General features: G+C 42.6%; 1 protein-coding gene across 2 annotated transcripts in view; it reads right to left on the bottom strand.

Moving 5' to 3' along the window:
• LOC124135369 (calmodulin-beta-like) overlaps positions 1-19,481 on the bottom strand; it is a 29,801-nt gene extending 10,320 nt beyond the window's left edge. Inside the window, exons 1-3 of one of the 2 annotated variants that reach the window (XM_046500675.2) lie at positions 18,894-19,481; positions 15,369-15,401; positions 2,618-2,657 (exon numbers count right to left, since the gene is read on the bottom strand). In XM_046500675.2, the coding sequence (XP_046356631.1) occupies positions 2,618-2,657; positions 15,369-15,401; positions 18,894-18,899 (79 nt within the window). In that variant the 5' untranslated portion in view covers positions 18,900-19,481. The remainder of the gene's footprint in view (positions 1-2,617; positions 2,658-15,368; positions 15,402-18,893) is intronic. The other variant, XM_046500676.2, reaches the window with a different exon arrangement.
• Positions 19,482-20,624: the final 1,143 nt, after the last annotated feature.

Raw genomic sequence — 20,624 nt, forward strand, 5'->3', positions numbered from 1 at the left:
TTGTCGTTAGAGGCGACTATCGGGGTCAAGTGGTCAGGATCGCTGACATGGTTGATGCATGTCATTGTTTTTCAATTGCGTAGATCAATGATCATGATTTCAGTTCATAGTTTGGTTAGTCCAGCTTGGGTTATTTCCAGGCCGCCCGTATATATCTGGACTATTACGTGGCGTAACAACATCACTCATGTCAACTGTTGGATGACTCACAGGTTTGTGTAACTATTTAAATGTCAGTTGAGGTATGACGTATCTGGATGGCTTTCAGGCAGTGTGTAATCACCATTTCTCTTCAGTTATTCCCATTATGCGTAAACATGTAGACTGGCAGTACAGGATAACAGGACATATACAAATAGTGTGATCTCGAAGGCGGATAACATGTTACAGGACTACAGTAAAGACCAAGTGACTGTCCATACACACGAGTACATGCTGCTTTATAACTCAGACACATATGTTGAAACTCAGATGAATGGCTTCCTGTTGAAACTCAAATATATGGCTTCCTGTTGAACTCAACTATATGGCTTCCTGTTGAAGTCAGATGTATGGCTTCCAGTGGAAATCAAATATATGGCTTCCAGTTGAAGTCAGATGAATGGCTTCCAGTTGAAGTCAGATGAATGACTTCCAGTTGAATCTCAGATAAATATGGCTTCCAGTTGCCTGAGTCTACTATTCTAGACACACTGTTATGCAATTTCATGCAAAATGATGGTTTTGTTCCTGTTTACGGTCTGTCAATCACGCACATGGAAAATGTCAATCATTTATACCTGCAGCTGGGATATATGTCGAGGTCCACTTAGACAAATTAGATTCTGTCATAAATGTAGAGAGGTGGCTTCAACGTGACTGACGGAACCCCACTCCATATTGTGCTGACATCAATAACTGGATTGTCTGGTCAAGACTCGATTATTTACAGTCCGCCGTCATATAGCTGGACTATTGCTGAGTGCGGCGTAAAATAACCAGCCAACCAACCAACCTTATTGTGCAAGGAAGTGTCACTGGACACTACTATCGGGATAACGTACTGACTCCCTCTGTTGTCCCGTGTGCAAGGTGTGTGGGTTGGCGTTTTGACTTTCAGGACGACAACGCCCGTGCTCACCGTGCACGAATCAATGTTCACCTCCAGCAGCACAACATTCATAGAACGCCATGGCCAGCACTGAGCCTAGACCCTTCCCCATTGAACTCGTCTGAGACATGATAGGGTGACGTGTACGTCAACGTCAACGTCATAGGCTGCCTTCCACGTTAAAATCATCATCATCATCATCATCATAATAACAACAACAACAACAACAATAATAATGCGCTAACTTCCACGCAACAAAGCATGTTCAAAGCGCTGACAACACTTGTACACTAAAAAGTCAAATGAGTTTTCAAACAAAAATGTTTTAAATCTTGACTTGGAAACATCAAGAGATGCGGCTGTTCTGAAAGACACTAGAAGAGCATTCCATTTCGTTGAAGCAGTTATTTAAAAAAGATCCTGCACCAAAAGATTTAAGTTTCCAAGTGGGGATGACGAGCTGACGTTTGTCATCAGACCGCAAGTTCCTAGATGGCGGGTACACATGGACAAGGTCGTTGAGACAAAATGGAGCTGTTCCAATCACACACTTGTACGTAAAGGTTAACAACACGAAGTTAACTCTTATTGCAATAGGCAGCCAATGAAGGGATCGTAACACTTAAGATAAGTGTGTTCTTACAGGTGACTTTGTTACCATTCTTGCCGCAGTGTTTGGAATCTTCTAGATCCTGTTAAGAATAGTGATCTTTATAGTGCAGCTGTGGCATCCACTGTCAGAAGGTGACGTATGGTACCGATGTTCTTCAAATGGCAGTAGCAACTACGACATAAGTACAGTAAATTACATTTATAACGAACTAACGGATATAACGAACTTATTTTAGTCCCGTGCTGTATATATGCTGTATATATGCTTATAACGAACTACGGTTATAACGAACTAAAATTAGTGGTCCCTTTGAGTTCGTTATAACCGTAGTTTACTATAGTTAACATTGTGAGTCATAGACAGGCTGGAATCAAGTTGAACTCCCAAGTTTCTGCCTACATGTAAAAATGGAATGTCTGATTTGCCCACAGAAAGATGTTATGTTGGCTGAACTTGGCCAGGCGCTGCAAGATGAGTGGGACAGACACCCTCAAATCGCCATTGAGAGACTCATACGCAGTAAACCCCGTTGGGTGAGTGAATGTCTGGTAAGTCGTGGCGGTATTACGCACTACTGATCCCAAAACGCCAACTTTTAATTTCACATCTTACCCTATCGTCCTTAAAGATCGTTGGCGGTCATAACATCTACCGTCATACTTAACTACTGGGTGTATGAGGTCCCCATTCGTTCGTTATTATCATGCATCTATAACTGGGAACTACTATCTCTAACAATTTTGGTGACGTTGATTTATTTCCGAGTATCCTCTAAATGTGAAAATAAAGTAGGGTGGTGATTAACTTTGTTCCTGGGGAATAGTTTGGTATTATTGTATCCAGTATGTGGAATACAACGGTAGCCTTTACAGAGTTGATGAGCATTCGTTAATGACAGAATATCCATACATTACCTCGTATCTGGGACTCCGAGTACTTCTGAAGGATGCTTTCCTGGAACACCAGAGCAAAATGGTACAGACACGTGGAACAACTACATGCAGTCTACTTACAGAACATCAAATACTCTGGGAAATTATATATATACCAGCCAGCGCACTAACACATACTGGTTAATGTAGATTACTGGTTAACTACTACATGCAGTCTACTTACAGAACACCAAATACTTTAGGCATTTTATATACCAGCCAGCGCACTATCACATACTGGTTAATGTTGATTACTGGTATGCAGTCTACTTACAGAACACCAAATACTCAAGGCATTTTATATACCAGCCAGCGCACTATCACATCCTGGTTAATGTTGTTTACTGGTGAACTGCTACATGCAGTGTACTTACGGAACACCAAATACTCAAGGCATTTTATATACCAGCCAGCGCACTTTCACATACTGGTTAATGTAGATTACTGGTTACGCTACATCGCTGAATATAGAAAACCTACAACACTACAGCAGTATTATTTGATATTAAACTACATTGTAACACCGTGGGCATTATTAGACTAATTAAACGTGTATCCCGGCAAACATAGCCCGGAGTGGACGAGGCGTCAATCAATGTCAATCAATATCTTTGTCCCACTTGCTGCAGATATTTATTCGGGTTGCCGGATCCATCGAACGACAACGTGGCTTATCGCTGTTTATCACGGGGGGATTGTATCTTTATTTGTTCCTGTAGCTGGCAATTGAATCACTCTGATCTGGCTCTACAATCGATACCCTCAGCTCCAAGACGCACGCTCTCCACACAACGATCTCATCACATGAGGAGATTGCAGGTTGATGTTTACACGTGGGAGCCCCTCGACCTGGGGTTACGGTGTCGTCGTGTTGTTGAGGGGGTGGGGATGGGGGTGGGGAAGCCGAAGCTACATACCCGACTGGGATGTGCTGATGGTTATGTATGTTAACCTATAGGCTACATACCCGACTGGGATGTGCTGATGGTTATGTATGTTAACCTATAGGCTACATACCCGACTGGGATGTGCTGATGGTTATGTATGTTAACCTATAGGCTACATACCCGACTGGGATGTGCTGATGGTTATGTATGTTAACCTATAGGCTACATACCCGACTGGGATGTGCTGATGGTTATGTATGTTAACCTATAGGCTACATACCCGACTGGGATGTGCTGATGGTTATGTATGTTAACCTATAGGCTACATACCCGACTGGGATGTGCTGATGGTTATGTATGTTAACCTATAGGCTACATACCCGACTGGGATGTGGCGGTGGACGCATGTTAACCTATAGGCTACATACCCGACTGGGATGTGCTGATGGTGATGTATGTTAACCTATAGGCTACATACCAGACTGGGGTGTGGTGATGGTGATGTATGTTAACCTATAGGCTACATACCCGACTGGGATGTGCTGATGGTGATGTATGTTAATCTATAGGCTACATACCCGACTGGGGTGTGATGTTGGACGCATGTTAACCTATAGGCTACATACCCGACTGGGTTGTGGTGATGGTGATGTATGTAAACCTATAGGCTACATACCCGACTGGGGTGTGGTGATGGTGATGTATGTTAACCTGTAGGCTACATACCCGACTGGAGTGTGCTGGTGGTGATGTATGTTAACCTACAGGCTACATACCCGACTGGGGTGTGGTGATGGTGATGTATGTTAACCTATAGGCTACATACCCGACTGGAGTGTGGTGATGGTGATGTATGTAAACCTATAGGCTACATACCCGACTAGTGTGAGCTGATGACGTATGTAAAATATGGTCCAGCAATAGACAACGAGCTCGAGCATTCTGTGACATGCAAGGAGGAGGGGATGGGTCAAGTATTTTGAAAAAAGGGCGGGGTATGTGCACATAATACCCAAGGCTGGAGATGCAGTTAACATGATAGGTGTCAAATAAAGGTTGTGGGTGCGCATCCCCTGCATCACCACCCACCCCCACCCCCACCCCCACCCCAAACCCCACTCGTGGGTAGGTATGGAATCCTAGAAGGTACATTGTCGCCATTGGAAAAAGTAGACTGTGACATTTAACGACAGCGCCGCAACGCGAAAATGTCCCTTTTATGGTTTCGTACGAAACGTACTTTGATATTTATTAAGTGAGTGAGTGAGTTGGGTTTAACGCCGCTTTTAACAGTATTCCAGTTATATCGCGGCGTGTCAGCTTAATGTGGGAGGGAAGCCCGAAGTGATGCAGGTCTCAAACGTTTACCATTTCGGTGAAACCCGCGAGCACGGGTATGGTGCTGACAAATCTAGAAACATAATCGGGGCGAACTGGGATTCGAACCCACAATCATAGGTTTCTGGCATGCCCAAGGGACCCAACTCTGCACAGCGAATGGCGGCGCCTTAGACGACTGGGCCACCGACGCAACTCTGCACAGCGAATCGCGGCGCCTTTAGACGACTGGGCCACCCGTGCCCCGGATATTTATTAAGGCAAAAACTTCCGTGTACTGTTATTGGTCATGCTGTCACTTTTATCCTAAAGTCGTGTTGGTTATATTCAAGTACATGATGCATTCTCACCATATTTATCATGTCACAGTTTATTCTGTTATTTCGTTTTTGCTCTTAGTCATTGTCTATTTAGTAAATTAACCATCCCATTCATAATATAATTCTAAGATGTCAAATTAAGGTATTTGTATCAGAGGTTGACATTTGTTATCATTTCACGTTCTTCTATGACTATAGCAATTCATTTTAACACAACCCCATGGACTGGGACACAAACGACCCTCACAGCGGTCTTTAGACGTGAGGGGGCACGGGTGGCCCGGTCGTCTAATGCTCCAAAGTTTCCTGTGCAGAATTGCGCCTCATGGACGTGCCAGAATGACAAGGTCGTGGTTTCAAAACAGAGATTCGCCTTGATTATGGTCCTTGGTTCGTGAGCACCATATCTCTGTTCGAGGGTTTCGCCAAATTGGTATACCTCAAATGTAACATCATTTCATATATACAACCTTGATATCCTTAACACTGTTCAGATCGCCGTTGAGGGGCTGTAGGGTAGCGTAGTGGTTAAAGCGTTCGCTCGTCACGCCGAAGACCCGGGTTCGAATCCCGACATGGGTACAATACGTGAAGCCCATTTCTGGTGTCCCCGGGCGTGATGTTGCTGGAATATTGCTAAAAGCGTCGTAAAACCATTTACAAAAGCGCCATACACTAATAATGTTAAGAATTCTTAATAGTATCCAATTTTCCCTTCCGGTGAGGGAAACTTGGGATGATACAGTTTCAGAGGCCGAGGAACGGAAGGATGATGGTTAGATTGTGTTCGAGGGCTGACAGATAGTAATATTTCACTAAACAGGTGGCAATAACTTATTTACTGCCTATTTATTTCATATTATCTTGTTTTGATGTTTACTCTCGTCATATATACTTTTGGGCCAGCTGTTTTATAGTTTGGAACGTATTTAAATATAATAACCTGTTGCTAATCAAAAATAGGAATTTCCATGACAAGAATGAATTATTTGTGAGGCCTTTTAATTATTGATTACGACATGAGAGAGAAGCCATCGATATCAACTACCAGAAAAATAATGTAATACCAAGGTTTGTCATCCTTGAAGCCGCATATCCAAATATACTCCAAGTTCAAACATGACCATCTATTGTATCCTGATCAGATTATGAACGGATCTATAGTTCACCTATTATTCAATCAGAACTGATGTCAGCAGCCGTTTAAACCTCGACCCTCGACACTCCTATCACCATGACAGTAGCCGCGCACTCAATGCTCTCGATGCAAGCAACATTAACGCAAAATACTCAGTTACGGGGTTTTGTTTGGGAGTATTAATCAAACAAATTGATGTCGATCAGACTCAAGTGAGCGTGGAAGATGGAGCTGTTCCCCTGTGAGACATTTGCATCCTTCTGTTGTACAGAGTTAATCAATCGCCTGCATACTGGGGGCTGCTAGGTATTGAGTAGACTTGCACAAGTCTCTAAGGCAATAATTATTAGTTTAATCATAATTTCAAGATTATGTATTAATAAGAACAAGTTGTCCCCATAAGAGACTGGAGTCCGTGTACTGTCCACATATCTAGACTTGCCTATTAGGAGGATAGAAGTACTACTCATACATGGGCTTTTCTTTCAGTACGGCCTTGGAGCAAGGCTAGGTATTGAGAAACTTACAACGGGGCGAGTATTTAACACGTCACCGATATAGGCAGCCTATTCACAATAATGGTCAAAGCTTTTTTTAAAACCTGATGTGAATGGGTGAGTGAGTGGGTGTCTGAGTGGGCGTCCAGTCAATGAATATGCATTAGATATATTACTGTATCAGTGGTGGAGATATGGTAGATTAGCTATGGGTATTTTCTGTCGTCTTCTTTGTATGTTAGACTAACGCTTGGTCTCTGAAAATATATTATTTTGATAGAATCATATAACTCTATTTAAATTGAAAAGGAGCCCCAGTGAGATGGGAGATTCAGATACTGAACCCGAGGAAAATCTAGACTTGTTTCTTTTAGAGCTTTTGCAGGGCTGGGCGAAACGGGAAATAATATGGTTCAGGGACTACTTTATGTGTATGTGTGGGATTTGGGGTGTGGGGCGGGAGTTGCTTGGGGGGGGAGGAGGGGGGGGGGGGGGGGGGGGGGGGGGTATAAAGTTCCGGGGTACGCTGTTATCCGTATTGAAAATAAGTTCTTTGTATCTATAACCTCATTCAGCTGCCACTGAAAAGGGGGCATATATAAATGTCTTTATTCGTTTACCGTTATGTCGAGCGTCAACTGGTACATTCCAATTCTTGTCTTATATTTAACTGTCACTCGTGTCTCATGTCACATATTTGTCATACCCGTAATAAATAAATTATTTGAATGTTAAATGTTTTACCAACATCTGACTCATGTAAGTATAAATGCCACATACAATGTCATATGAAACAGTCCAGGAAAATATATTAATCCAAGTATGTCGAAACAGTAGTAATTAACAACGTGATTTACTCCACATGGCACACAGCTGGATAAGATTATACAAGGCAATTAAAAAAGTCGAATCTGATGAAAATAGATATAACATTACGAACACTCTCTTTATGTTAATAGAAAGTACACGCTTTAAAAATATTTACCCGTATTTAAATAATGATGACTCCCTGAGTCCGACTGCGGCAATGTCGGACAAGTCCATTTTATGAACAGGGGGGGTAAATTTTGGCGATTACTGTACCTTTTCTCCCCATGCCGAATGTCACATCTCTCTCCCTTTTGGAAGCGATCGTTCGGCCATTGCGTTTATCTACACTGCCCAGCTATTATCATCTATGGGGAACAACTCACCACATTCGCGACCAACTCGTGTTATTCCGGGACAAGCCGATTAGCGACTCGTGCCCCTCATATGGCCATTTTTGCGACCGGGTTCCGTCTTAGCGCAAACGGGCATACCTAAAACAATTGTCAACTCGTTGCGTAATGGTTCACATACATTTCCCCATATATTTTATATGTTTCAGATGCAATTTAAATCATATTTGGACATGCGGAATTATACAGTATGATTGAACACATTTAACTGTGTCTTGGGTATATTTTTAGATGCAACACATATGTAAAATCAAAAATTATTTCTGTGGGATTCTTTGACGAAGAACTTGAAATCGTACGCGCATTCTGATTGGTTTGTCGTATTTTCGCACATAACATTCATCGATAGGGGGACGAGTCCTCTTGCAGGTTACGGAAAGGGGCGAGTGGTGACGAATGAACTCACCAGACACTTCCCTCTAAAAAACAACGTCGTCCAGTTTACGACGTCGTCAAGTTGCGAGCGCATGTTCGAATCTCCAGAAAGAACGTCACAATAGAACAACGTCACGAGAGAACAATGTTTTATCGTAAATTAAACGCTTTGGTTTTCATTGTTCTTTGCGATTTATCGTGTAGCTATCTTATATATTTATATAAACATATGTCGTCTAACGATCTACGAAGGAGCTCGAGTAAGCTAGGTTGGTGTTCCACTTTGCAGAACCATCAGTCTAACATTTCCTTGAAGACTCACACTAGCCTGATTCATCCAGAAAATCAACATTAACAGCAATATTACAGAATATGATATATTATCGAATAGCGTGCTATCAAGGACCGGTAACCGAATATCAACCACCATTAATGTTTGTGTTGTCTCCAAGCAAAGTCAATACCACAGCTGCTGGTTCCCCAGCTAACGACCATGAAGAGCTTGTTGAGCTCAGTACACTGGCATACCTCATGACGCTGTGGGGAGCGTGGTAACCTGCCCGCTCTGGTGGTCGACAGATTGCACTGAAGATAAACCTAATTAATTGCCCGGAAACATTAATTCTCTGTTCACAAAGCTCTGGTGAAATGCAGTAGCTAACAATGTGTTTTTGAAGCTAAATAATACTACATGAATTTGAGTTAAACCTCGAGTTATTTATCGCTCTGTACTGAGGACATTCCAACAATCACGGATCAGTTTCGAGAGTGGTTGGCTCAAACTAGCCTCTAAAGTCTTAATATAAACTCCCTGCTCAAACACAAAAGAATTTAAAACTTGAAAGGAACTACACGGGGTAAGGTGCATGGATAGGGGCCGACCAATTGGAGGATCGTACAGTTAATGTTATCTACAAGCTGGATCAAATTAGTGTTTAACAACGAAACAAATAAAATGTTGAATGTTATGAAATATAATGTGCAGTGGTCAAACACACACACACACGCACGCACGCACAAACACACCACGTGTACGAACACACACACAACGCGCACGCACACACCACGCGCACGAACACACACACAACGCACAAACACACCGCGCGCGAACACACACACACACACACGCACACACACAAGCCACACATACCAACGCACATCCACTCTCACTCCATCCCACTCCCCCGGAATATCAATGTCGGTACCCTAGCAAGCTGGAATCGGATCATTTAAACATCGCTCCACTCGTCCGAGTACTCAAGTGCTATAGTACAGTTCAATCTCGCTAACCTAATTACATACAGACAGAACTGTACAGCGTCTGCACCTAGAGACGGTATACGACCGTGAAACCATTAGCTCCCCTTCACGCTATAACATGAGTGAGTGACTGAGTTGGTATAACGCGACTCTGAACAGCATTTAAGTATTGTCCGATCTCTCAGCTTAACTTGGGAGGCAAGCCTAAAGTGATGCAGGTTTTAGGCTAACAAACCAAGAATCATAATCAGAGCGAATTTGGGATTCGAACCCAATATCATAGGATACTGGCAAACTTAAGGGACGAAACTCTGCACAGCAAATTCCGGCGCTTTAGACGACTGGTAACCGGTGCTTTCTGTCATAGGATGAGCCCAACCCGCCAACACACGCACATATACACGCAGACACACTCGCGCGCACATACACATACTCTAGTCAAGAATGTCCAGCCATTATAATACGTAGCTTGTATCGTTATAAATTTGGAATCCCTTTACTAATCCCCTCTCTCGGTATCTCTATATTCGTTTTATCATGCAAGGACCGTCGGGTAGTCTAATGGTTCAGTGTTCAGTCATCACGCCGAAGCCCGGGGTTCGATTCCCCACCTGGGCACAATGTGTAGGGCCCCCCTCCGTGGTATTTTTGGAATATTACTAACAGCGGCGTGAAGCTCAACTTACTCCTTGTATATTGTTGCATGCCAACATTTGTGAAGTCCCATATACACGATAGTGCAAAGTCGTGCTTCTTAAACAGTGCAGAAAAACATCACGTGGTGAGAGGAGCCTTATTTATGAAAGCGAAGAGACATTTTGTAAACAATCGTGTTATAAATAATACGTGCTAAACACTCTCCACAATACAGCCGTATTATACGCCACACGTGGCAATTGTTACCGAGCTATTTGTGAAACTACTTCACACACATATTTAATCTTGTCAAACCCAACCCCCAAGGAACTGTGCTGATCTGAGAGCTGACGGTTTCCTAGTGTGAAAATTACAAAACATACTAAATTATGTCCACGAGATGAGCTGCCGTGTTGCTGGACATAAAACCCTTTATTACACTAACTTGAAATCAGATTACTTTCACAATCGCCCTAGTACTAAAACTCCACTGGCTAGTCACATATCCGTGCACATTCCCGGGGCAAGGGCGTTAACTGACTATAAAAATCCATTTTCCACCTTTGCAGAACTAGGCTGGTTTGTTTGTTTGTTGTTTAACGCCGCACTCAGCATTATCCCAGCTATATGACGGCGATCTGTAAATAATCGAAGCTGAATCAGACAATCCAGTGATTGACATCATGAGCATTGTTCCACGCAATTGGGATACGATGACATACATCAACCAAGTGAGCGAGCCTGACCACCCGATCCCGTTAGTCGCCTCTTACGACAAACATAGTCACCTTTTATAGCAAGCATGGGTTGCTGAAGACCTATTCTACCCCGGATCTTCACGGGGCCCGAACTAGGCTGGAATTATGGAGTTATATTTTGGCTGGATAAACGAGTTTATGCCTAGTCCAATCAAAATCGCGAAACGAAATCAACATCCGGTTCGTAAACTGCCGTACAGATTCGGTCGATTGCAGGAGTTGCACAGCATGTGTACCATCTACTTAACATGCTTAGTGTCAACAGATATTTTCCAAATCTTTTCATGATTTTATCAAGGTGCTCACGTGATTTAATGCACTTAGCGAAGTAAGACCCGTTTCTTGTTGTTAAGACCACGTAGTGTACACCATATACTAGTATACTTGTGGAGGTCTAACCATCGACTATAGTGAATTCACCACGAATATCCCTCTATCACCGCATCGTGGGTTCGAATCCAAGATTCGACCGATTGGTTTGTCAGCGCCATACTTTCGTGGTTTTCACAAAAGTTTAAATATCTACACCCTGTGCAGCGTTCAGGTTTCCCCAGCATTCAGCTGACGTGGACAGAAAACCCTCCGCCCCTACCCGTTTCTATAGATCTTGATTATCGATCAGATCGTCTTCACTGGGCGCCACCATTTTGTTTGAAGCAAATGTAAGTCATATAGAGGTGGAATCTGATTGGTCAATAGGAGGGAGGTAGAATGGACATAATTCGTAATAGCCACTGGTGGCGCTACGATCGAGAAATTCCATCCTTGTTCATCAAGGGTGAAAAATGGACTTTTATAGTCATGCAGTTAACGCCTCTGCCTTGGGAAGGTGGAACTACACTTGCTGGTAACACATCCGTGTAGAAGTGCTAGGTGGGTGAATTATTGAGAGTTTTCAGTAGTTACTATATACAAAGAGTGGATTGGGAAGGTGCCTTTGTTAGGGTGTGAATTTGTAGATTAATTGTTTCGGCAGGTGTTCCTGACAGTGAGCGTAGATTAAATGTGTCGAATCGGCAGGTGCCCCTATTTGTGAGTAGACTAAAGAAATGTCAATTGCCCCTATTTGCGAGTGTAGACCATAATGTGTATAATCAGACAGCTGTTCCTATTACTAAGGGTACAAGTTGGAAGATGGCACGTGTAGAATTGACAGGTAGTGAGTAAAAGCAGTAACTGTCTGAGTAACCCAGAAACATTGCATGGCTGACGCCTATACACAACAGAGCGTAGCGGTGGTACTGGCGGTTTTTCCGATTCAGTAATCTGATTCCAGCAGCAATCATACCAGTTCGTGCGGAATAATCGGTAAATTCATTTCTCATGACATAAATCCTGACCCAGTAAGATCAAAAAGCGACAATCATTGTGTTAATGTCAACAATGCACCCCTACCCACCACCATCCCACCCCGCCCCCATCGTTTGGGGGGCGGTCGGGTAGCCTCCTGGTTAAAGCGTTCGCTCGTCACGCCGAAGACCCGGGTTCGATTCCCGACATGGGTACAATATGTGAAGCCCATTTCTGGTGTCCCCCGCCGTGATATTGCTGGAATATTGCTAACAGGGGCGTAAAACCATACTCACTGACACTGACAACCCATCGTTTGGCATATGTTTTCCTCGTCGTCAAACGTATATTGTTTCTAAAACATTCTCACAATACTCGCTCATTGACCATACCAAGTAAACTGCCGAGCAAAGGAAAGAAAACACTTGAAAAATGGATCTGACGTTTACCACTTTGGTGAAACCCACGATCACGATATCGGTGCTGACAAACCTAGAAACATATTTAGGGCGAACCGGAGGTCGAACCCATGATCAAAGATTTCTAGAATGCCCAAGGGACGCAACTCTGCACAGCGAATTGCGACGTCTTGGACGACACGGCCACCCGTGCCCTCTGAGGTACAAAGATGTTAAAAGCTATGCTAATACTAAAAATATATTACCAGAGTGCTCAAGAAATAGTTATGAACCATCTGGTCTCCATATGTGTGTACATACGTGTAACGGCAGAACAAATGGCTGTTCTATGTGTAATCACCGCAAACGGAAAACGCGATGGTTAATACATTAAGTTTTCCCGTAACCCAAAGCCCCAGGCTCGGGGTGTATACGGTAGGCAGGCAAGACAAATATATACATGTTCTGTAGCTCACCTTCACAAAGCACAAAGTATATCACCCACGACCAACATGCAATTGTTTCTTAATATTGTATATATTATTAGCATATAAGGAGCATGCTTAAACAAACAACTGCAGCCTCACAGCCAATATCATTAAAAGCAGATCTAAGTTCTCGCTGCCGCTAAACAAAGATCTGAGGACATCCCATTGCGGGTCACGTCAGAACGACCTTTCTCAGATCTTTGTTAAGCGATAGCGAGAGTGAGTGAGTTGGGTTTACTGCCGCTTTTAACAGTATTCCAGTTATATCACGGCGTGTCAGCTTAATGTGGGAGGAAAGCTCGAAGTGATGCAGGTTTCGGACGTTTACCACTTCGGTGAAACCCACGAGCACGGGTATGGTGCTGACAAACCTAGAAACATAATCGGGGCGAACCGGGATTCGAACCCACAATCAAAGGTTTCTGGCGTGCCCTAGGGACGCGACTCTGCACAGCGAATCGCGGCGCCTTAGACGACTGGGCCACCCGTGCCCCCCGATAGCGAGAACTAAGATCTGGTATTAATGAGATTGCCCCACAGCACTACTTAGCTTAGAGACATGTAGACTACCCAACACCTCTCATTACACGGGTAGATATAATAAATCCATTATCAGGGCTCTGGTTGGATGGAGATGGGAATCAACCGACACGATTGGAAGAATCTGTGAAATGCACATTTTCTAATGGACACAAATAAGAACCAGTCTCTGAAAGATTAAATTACCATAGTTACAAACGCATTTGTACAAAAACAGTCTGATCACGTGTTTGTTTGTTTGTTGTTTAACCAAGCACTCAGCAATATTCCAGCTGTATGACGGCGTTCTGAAAATAATCCCTTGTGGACCAGACAATCCAGTGAATAATATCATGATCTACACAATTGGGATACGATGACATGCATCAACCAAGTCATTGAGCATGACCACCGATCGCGTTTCTCGCCTCTAATGACAAACATTGGTTGGTGAAGGCCAATTCTAACCCGGATCTTCAAGGGTATTCCATTATCTGTGTTCCTGTGTCCAAATTTTCCAAAAGCATTTATGGTTACTAATTATCATTACAACTTATAAAAAAATAAATATTAATAACAGCAATCTAATATCGATTAAATCATTTTTGTATTTCTGTCGATATTACCTAAAATAGAAACCATTGTAATCTAGAATCAAATAAATCATTTCTCCTGAAGGGTTATATTTTTCAGATATATTTTTTATGTTGATGTTAGCCAAAGTTGAAATTTTGAAAATGTTTTACTAACTGCATACGGAATAGATGCGGACTATGAGAGTGCTGATGGTGCTGTGAGCGATGATCACGAGCCACGTAGTGTACACCATATACTAGTATACTTGTGGAGGTCTAACCATCGACTAAAGTGAATTCACACTAATTATATCCCTCTATCTCCGCATCGTGGGTTCGAATCTAAGATTGGTATGTCAGCGCCATACTTTCCATACGCCAAACAAATATATACCCCCCCCCCCCCCCCCACACACACACACACACACATTAAGCTGACTGAAATCGGCGTTAACCGACTCGACCAACGTACACTGACTGTTATCGTGTGTGTGTGTGTGTGTGTGTGTGTGTGTGTGCCTAGTGGTTAAAGCGTTCGCTCGTCACGCCGTAGGGTTCGATTCCCCACATGGGTACACTGTATGAAGCCAATTTCTGGTGTCCCCCGCCATGATATTGCTGAAATATTGCTGAAACCAGTGTAAAATCATAATCACTCACTGTTGTCATGGGCCAGTACACCAAATATCAGGGGATGTATCCCCAACACACACCCAGTTATCCAGTTTATTCTACCTCCATTATTTTATGACAAACACCCTGGACCCATTTGCTTCGTTTCGGAAGTGACGTCATCGCCTCCATTGCTCCTATCGTTAACTTACGACCGAACTTCTCTCGCTCATAAAAGTAATTTCACTGGACGACATTTAGTGTCGTGTCAATCAACTAGGGTTCAAAACGAATCTATGGTAGCGAGCGGACCCGGGGTGTATAATAAAATGGAGATATAATACCCTGGATTCTCGAGGATGGCAACCCGATGGTGGATTTTGTTATCATGCAAGACAAGGTGAAACACAACAATACTTCACCTTTGACGACTTTTTAGATTTTTTCGTAGACGCCTGTGGAAACAACATATCCTTGAGACATATCACATTAATGTTCACGTGCTCAGAAGCCATTTGTGTCTGTATCGCCTGACCAAATAACTACACAAATATATATATATGTCTACTGACTCTTCTGGAATCGTTTCGTGCTCAAAGGGGGATCGAAGACTGAGAATTGAGTCAGAAGAAATATATTAACTATGAAACGAAACACAAACTCACACATATATGCGTTGTTTCTGAGATCGTCTGAAATATATGGGGCTCTGCCCTTTGGAATTAACACTCCTCCTTCAGAAGGGACTGCAATCCTTTGTTGGTAACAACATATAGCAAAATCTCCTTATCTCGAAATCCGCAGCACGGACGATATATCGAAATATCAGTAGTTCGAGATAGAAGACCATAATGGCGACGAGGATTCTTTTGGGATGAGGACATTCATCGTGGTAAACGACATCTCGAGTTACCGAAGCTCGAGTGAACAATGTTTTAAGGAAGCCATCGATCGACACCCGAAGGCTGTAAGACCTAAAGTAACACGTGACCTAAATACGTCACAATGGAATTCCCTTTCTACACACGGTACCATACCAGAGTTGTAGCTACCAGTTATGTGTGGAATAACTCCATGACGCTGGAAAGAAAACTATCAGGATAATGTAAGCCTCGTTGTAATATAAGCAGCGCTTGCATTGATCGGTTGATGATTACCTTCAGGTTCAAAGCGATTCTTATCCTACAACGAGGTTTACTATACATGTCTCAAAATCGCCCTTGCGGTATATCGGTGTAAATATGATATAAAAACTGCATTGAACGTAACAGGCTATCATAATAACATTAAACAGTGATACATATTTTAAATATTTATGATCTATGGTTATTTATGACTACCGACGTCTATGCTATCTGGGTATAACCCTCCTTATCCTCAAATACACGTGCATTGTGTGAATTCATCATAAATATTGCATGTTTACGTGAAATGTTCATGGTGTTCATGGTATTGTTGACTGTTTACATACAGCACGAGTGTAGAAGTGATGGGATAGACTAATCGTTTCTTATTGTTGTTCGGGTAATATACAAGCATGTAACTCTCGTTAATTATGATTATTTTCGTGTTTGAATAATTAGCTGCCATGTATGACAAACACGTCCCGGGCTAAATCGATATCTGGTTGTTATGCGTTATATCCACCATCCTTGCCTATCACATGGAAATATGACGACAGGTGAAACTATATGTTTTATTCGTTCACGTTAACAGATGGTGGACTGTTTGGCTACCAACTGGGAGCCGATAAGTAGAGCTCACCACACAATGGCTAGTGAATACGAGAATACCGCTCGTGACTTATTGATAAGATTATTCCAGTATTCTTCAGACACACTGTAGGTTCTAGCGACGTACTGCTTGCTAATTACAAAACATGGTGTCATCACTTATTTTCAGTCATCCATTCATATAATTTTCACAGCTTTTAGCCTTTTGCGTCTAATGGAATCTGTTTAACTGGATAATCGAGGCTTGACGTTTTATATATACATGCATTTGACTGATATTTTTGTTATATTCAAAATGATGGCGTATTGGAGATTTTGCAGCAGACTAATTTTGCAGTTGGTTTTGGAGCGTTAGAAATTGGCACTAGTCCTGTAGTTCTTGCAAAACTGCCTAATAGTTAAGGTATCATAAGGACTAGTAGAATTTTATATTTTAAAAGGATATGTTATCATGAATAATGGACTAAAAATGTTTCTACCACTGACTCATGTTTCTGGTTCTTGCTCATCAATACAACACAATACTACTTATAATTCAAATTATCAATACATGTTGAATGGTATATGCAACTAAAGCAGTAGTGATTTCAGTGTTAGTTTCTACCACCTAGAAATGTATATTTTCGCAATGCTAAAGTCATATGTACAGTAAACTACGTTTAAGATGAACTACGGTTATTACGAACTAAAATAAGTGGCCCCTTTAAGTTCGTTATAACCGTAGTTTACTTATTTGATTGAGTATGTTCTTGTCCCACGTCGTGGATGACTCGTGGTGTTTAGTGCTGGGGTGTGCCATACCTAGATTGCTAGGGCAACAACCACCTGGAGCATCTGAGCTGTAGAAGTGGTTGTTGTGGTAGCCGTAATGGTAGTCGTCGTTGTAGTGGAGGTACAAAAGTAGCAGGTGCATTAGCAGTAGTGTCGTGGGAGTATCATTACTATTCGTAGTCGTAGTGAGTTGGGTTTAACACCGCTTTGAACAGTATTCCAGTTATATTACGGCGTGTCAGCTTAATCAGGGAGGAAACTGATGCAGGTCTCAGCTGTTTACCACTGTGGTGTAACCCACGCGCACGGGTATGGTGCTGACAAACCTAGAAACATTCGAACCGGGATTCGAACCCACAATCATAGGTTTCTGGCGTGCACAGCGAATTGCGACGCCTTGACGACTCGCCCACGTTAGCAGTAGTGGTAGTAGTAGCACCGACAGTAGTCTAAGTAGCAGCAGCAGCAGTAGTAGTAGTAGCAGTAGCAGCAGCAGTAGTAGTAGTAGTAGTAGTAGTAGTAGTAGTAGTAGTAGTTGTAATAGTAGTAGTAGTGGTGGTGGTGGTATAGTAATAGTAGTAGTAGTAGTCGTTTAGTCGTTGTTGTACTGGTAGTAGTTGTAGTATACTGGTATAGGTAGTAGTAGTAGTAGTCGTAGTAGTATTAGTAGTATTGGTAGTAGTTGTAGTAGAAGTGGAAGTGGTAGTAGTATTGGTAGTAGTTGTAGTGGAGGTGGTAGTGGTAGTAGTTGATGTTGTTGTAGTTTAAGTGGAGGTGGTAGTTGTAGAGGTAGTTGTTGTAGTTGTAGTAGAGGTGGTAGTGGTAATGGTTGTAGTTGTAGTTGAAATGGAGATGGTAGTTGTAGTGGAGGTGGTAGTCGTGTAGTTAAGTAGCGCTAGTAATTCAGTGGTAGATCTAGGTCCGTAGCAGTGCAAGAATAAAAGGTTGTTGCAGCAAAAACTGATGCGACATTAACCTTTTGATTTCATTTGAAGACTTGCAACCTGATCCCATTAGCCGTATTCTCAAGTCATGATTCATATAAAGACGTTTCATTAAAAAACCCAGTGCTTTACATTAAATGCCCTAGATTTTTATCCCAAGATAACATCACGGAGTGTAAGTGTATGTAACGTGAGAGTTAGAAATACTACACACACAAATGTGGCTTAAACATGATTGATTTCTATACTAGGATGGGAAGAAACAGATGTTCAGTCTGTTGTGAGTCTGAGTGATTCGCAAGAAAGCCAATTGTCTACTCCGATACCTCTACTGCAGCAATTCCTTAACATCGTCACAATTAGATCATGAAAGACAGGTGTATAAGAGTAAATCCACGTAACTGCATTGCTAGTGAGATTGATACGCTGAAATATTAATAGAGGTGATTCCGGCTCGAAAACAGCTCTACGTGTACACCTGCCGACTGTTTGTACTTACCGACATTTTGCTGGATGGTTATATCAGTGGCTATATTCCCGCCTCGCTGAGGAATGAATGAATGGAACAATCCTTGCACAACCCTCAGGTCCTGGTGTCGGTCAGTCTATGGTGAAATACTTGTCACGAAGCAGATGTGATGGCGACTCTCGCGAGCAGACGACCTCGCTGAAATGGCGCGAAAGGATCGATACTCGTAAAATTCAATTATCGTGGTAGTGGTTAACGCTATTGGGCAAGGTTCGGAGTAGAACATGGGCTAGCGTGAGTTTGGGCATGGCTGGGAACGTCATCACCATTCGTTGACTGTGTCGAGGCCATTGCTGATTCTAACCACCCTTCACTCCACAAGCTGGTAAACCACTTGATCCGAGCGCCGACTCTTGACACACGGTCTCACACAAGCTCATAAATCATATCGGGGTTTCGTTGTTCAATTTGAGGCGTTCATAGTCTGGAGAGAGGCAGTAATTTGGGTCGTGGTTGTAGATAAATTAACACAGGATACGTAAGAGAAAACTCGAGTACAGAGCCTGGAGGAAAGGGAGTAAGGGTAGCGGTATGAATTACACTGCCAAAACACTCCCCACCTAATGTAGAAATACGTAAGCAGGACACGCAACGCCCGGACTTGCACAGAACTTGCCCGCGCATCTTAATTCACAAATTATACCACTTATGGGCGTCATAGGTAATAAGGGCTGGAAATTGCTTCTTGAAGATATGAACCATACGCCAACCGAGCTGAAAGGGAGTCATTAATTGTGTTAAATGTGTTCAGTGAGATTACACGGACAAAGGTTTATTTTGAATGTTTGTGGAAATAGCTTCTTTTGTTCGGCATCTAGAGGAGACAAGACACTTATGGTCCGTTGACTCGGTTGAAATGTCAAAGGTTGATGGTTGGTTTGTTGTTTAACGCCGCACTCAGCAGTATTCCAGCTATATGGCGGCGGTCTGTAAATAATCGAGTCTGTACGTACCAGACAACCCAGTGATTGATATCATGAGCATCGATCCACGCAATTGGGATCGATGACATGCATCAACCAAGTCAGCGAGCCTGACCACCCGATCCCGTTAGTCGCCTCTTACGACAAGCATAGTCGCCTTTTACAGCAAGCAGGGACGCATGTGGGCATAATATGTCGAAATAAATAATTTCGAAAAATAATACAACGTCGAGATAAACTCGATTGATGTGATAAACAATAGGTTGAGATAAATAACATGCCGAGGGAGGGAGTGAGTAAACATTGTAGCTCCCAAAACATTGTAGACATCTGGGGAATCGAACCCGGGCCTTTGGTGTGACGAGCAAGCACTAGCCAGACTACCCCGCCTCCAACATGACAAGGGAAACAAAATGTGGAAATACACTGGCTCGAGATAACAAGTCAACATGTCGATATAAACGATGTGTCGAGATAAATGGTATAGTTGGTTTACGATTTGTCTAGATATCGAGAAAGTTATCATTCGACATCGGATCTGCAATGTTATAGACAGTGACTCGAGATAAAGAACACAAATCAACACTGTGTCGAAACAACTTCGAGATTAACGATGTGTCGAGTTAACAATAATTACGAGAGAGGTAACATGGTGAGAAAGAATATACTCCGAGATAAACAATGAGTCGAGTTAAACAAAATAAAGAGAAAGAGCGCTATACAGAGTTGCGTCCCTTAGGCGTGCCAGAATCCTGTGCTCGTTTTGAATCCAAGTTTC

The sequence above is a fragment of the Haliotis rufescens genome, unplaced genomic scaffold, assembly GCF_023055435.1.
Source record: "Haliotis rufescens isolate VD_foot unplaced genomic scaffold, xgHalRufe1.0.p SCAF_19, whole genome shotgun sequence".
Taxonomy (NCBI): domain Eukaryota; kingdom Metazoa; phylum Mollusca; class Gastropoda; order Lepetellida; family Haliotidae; genus Haliotis; species Haliotis rufescens.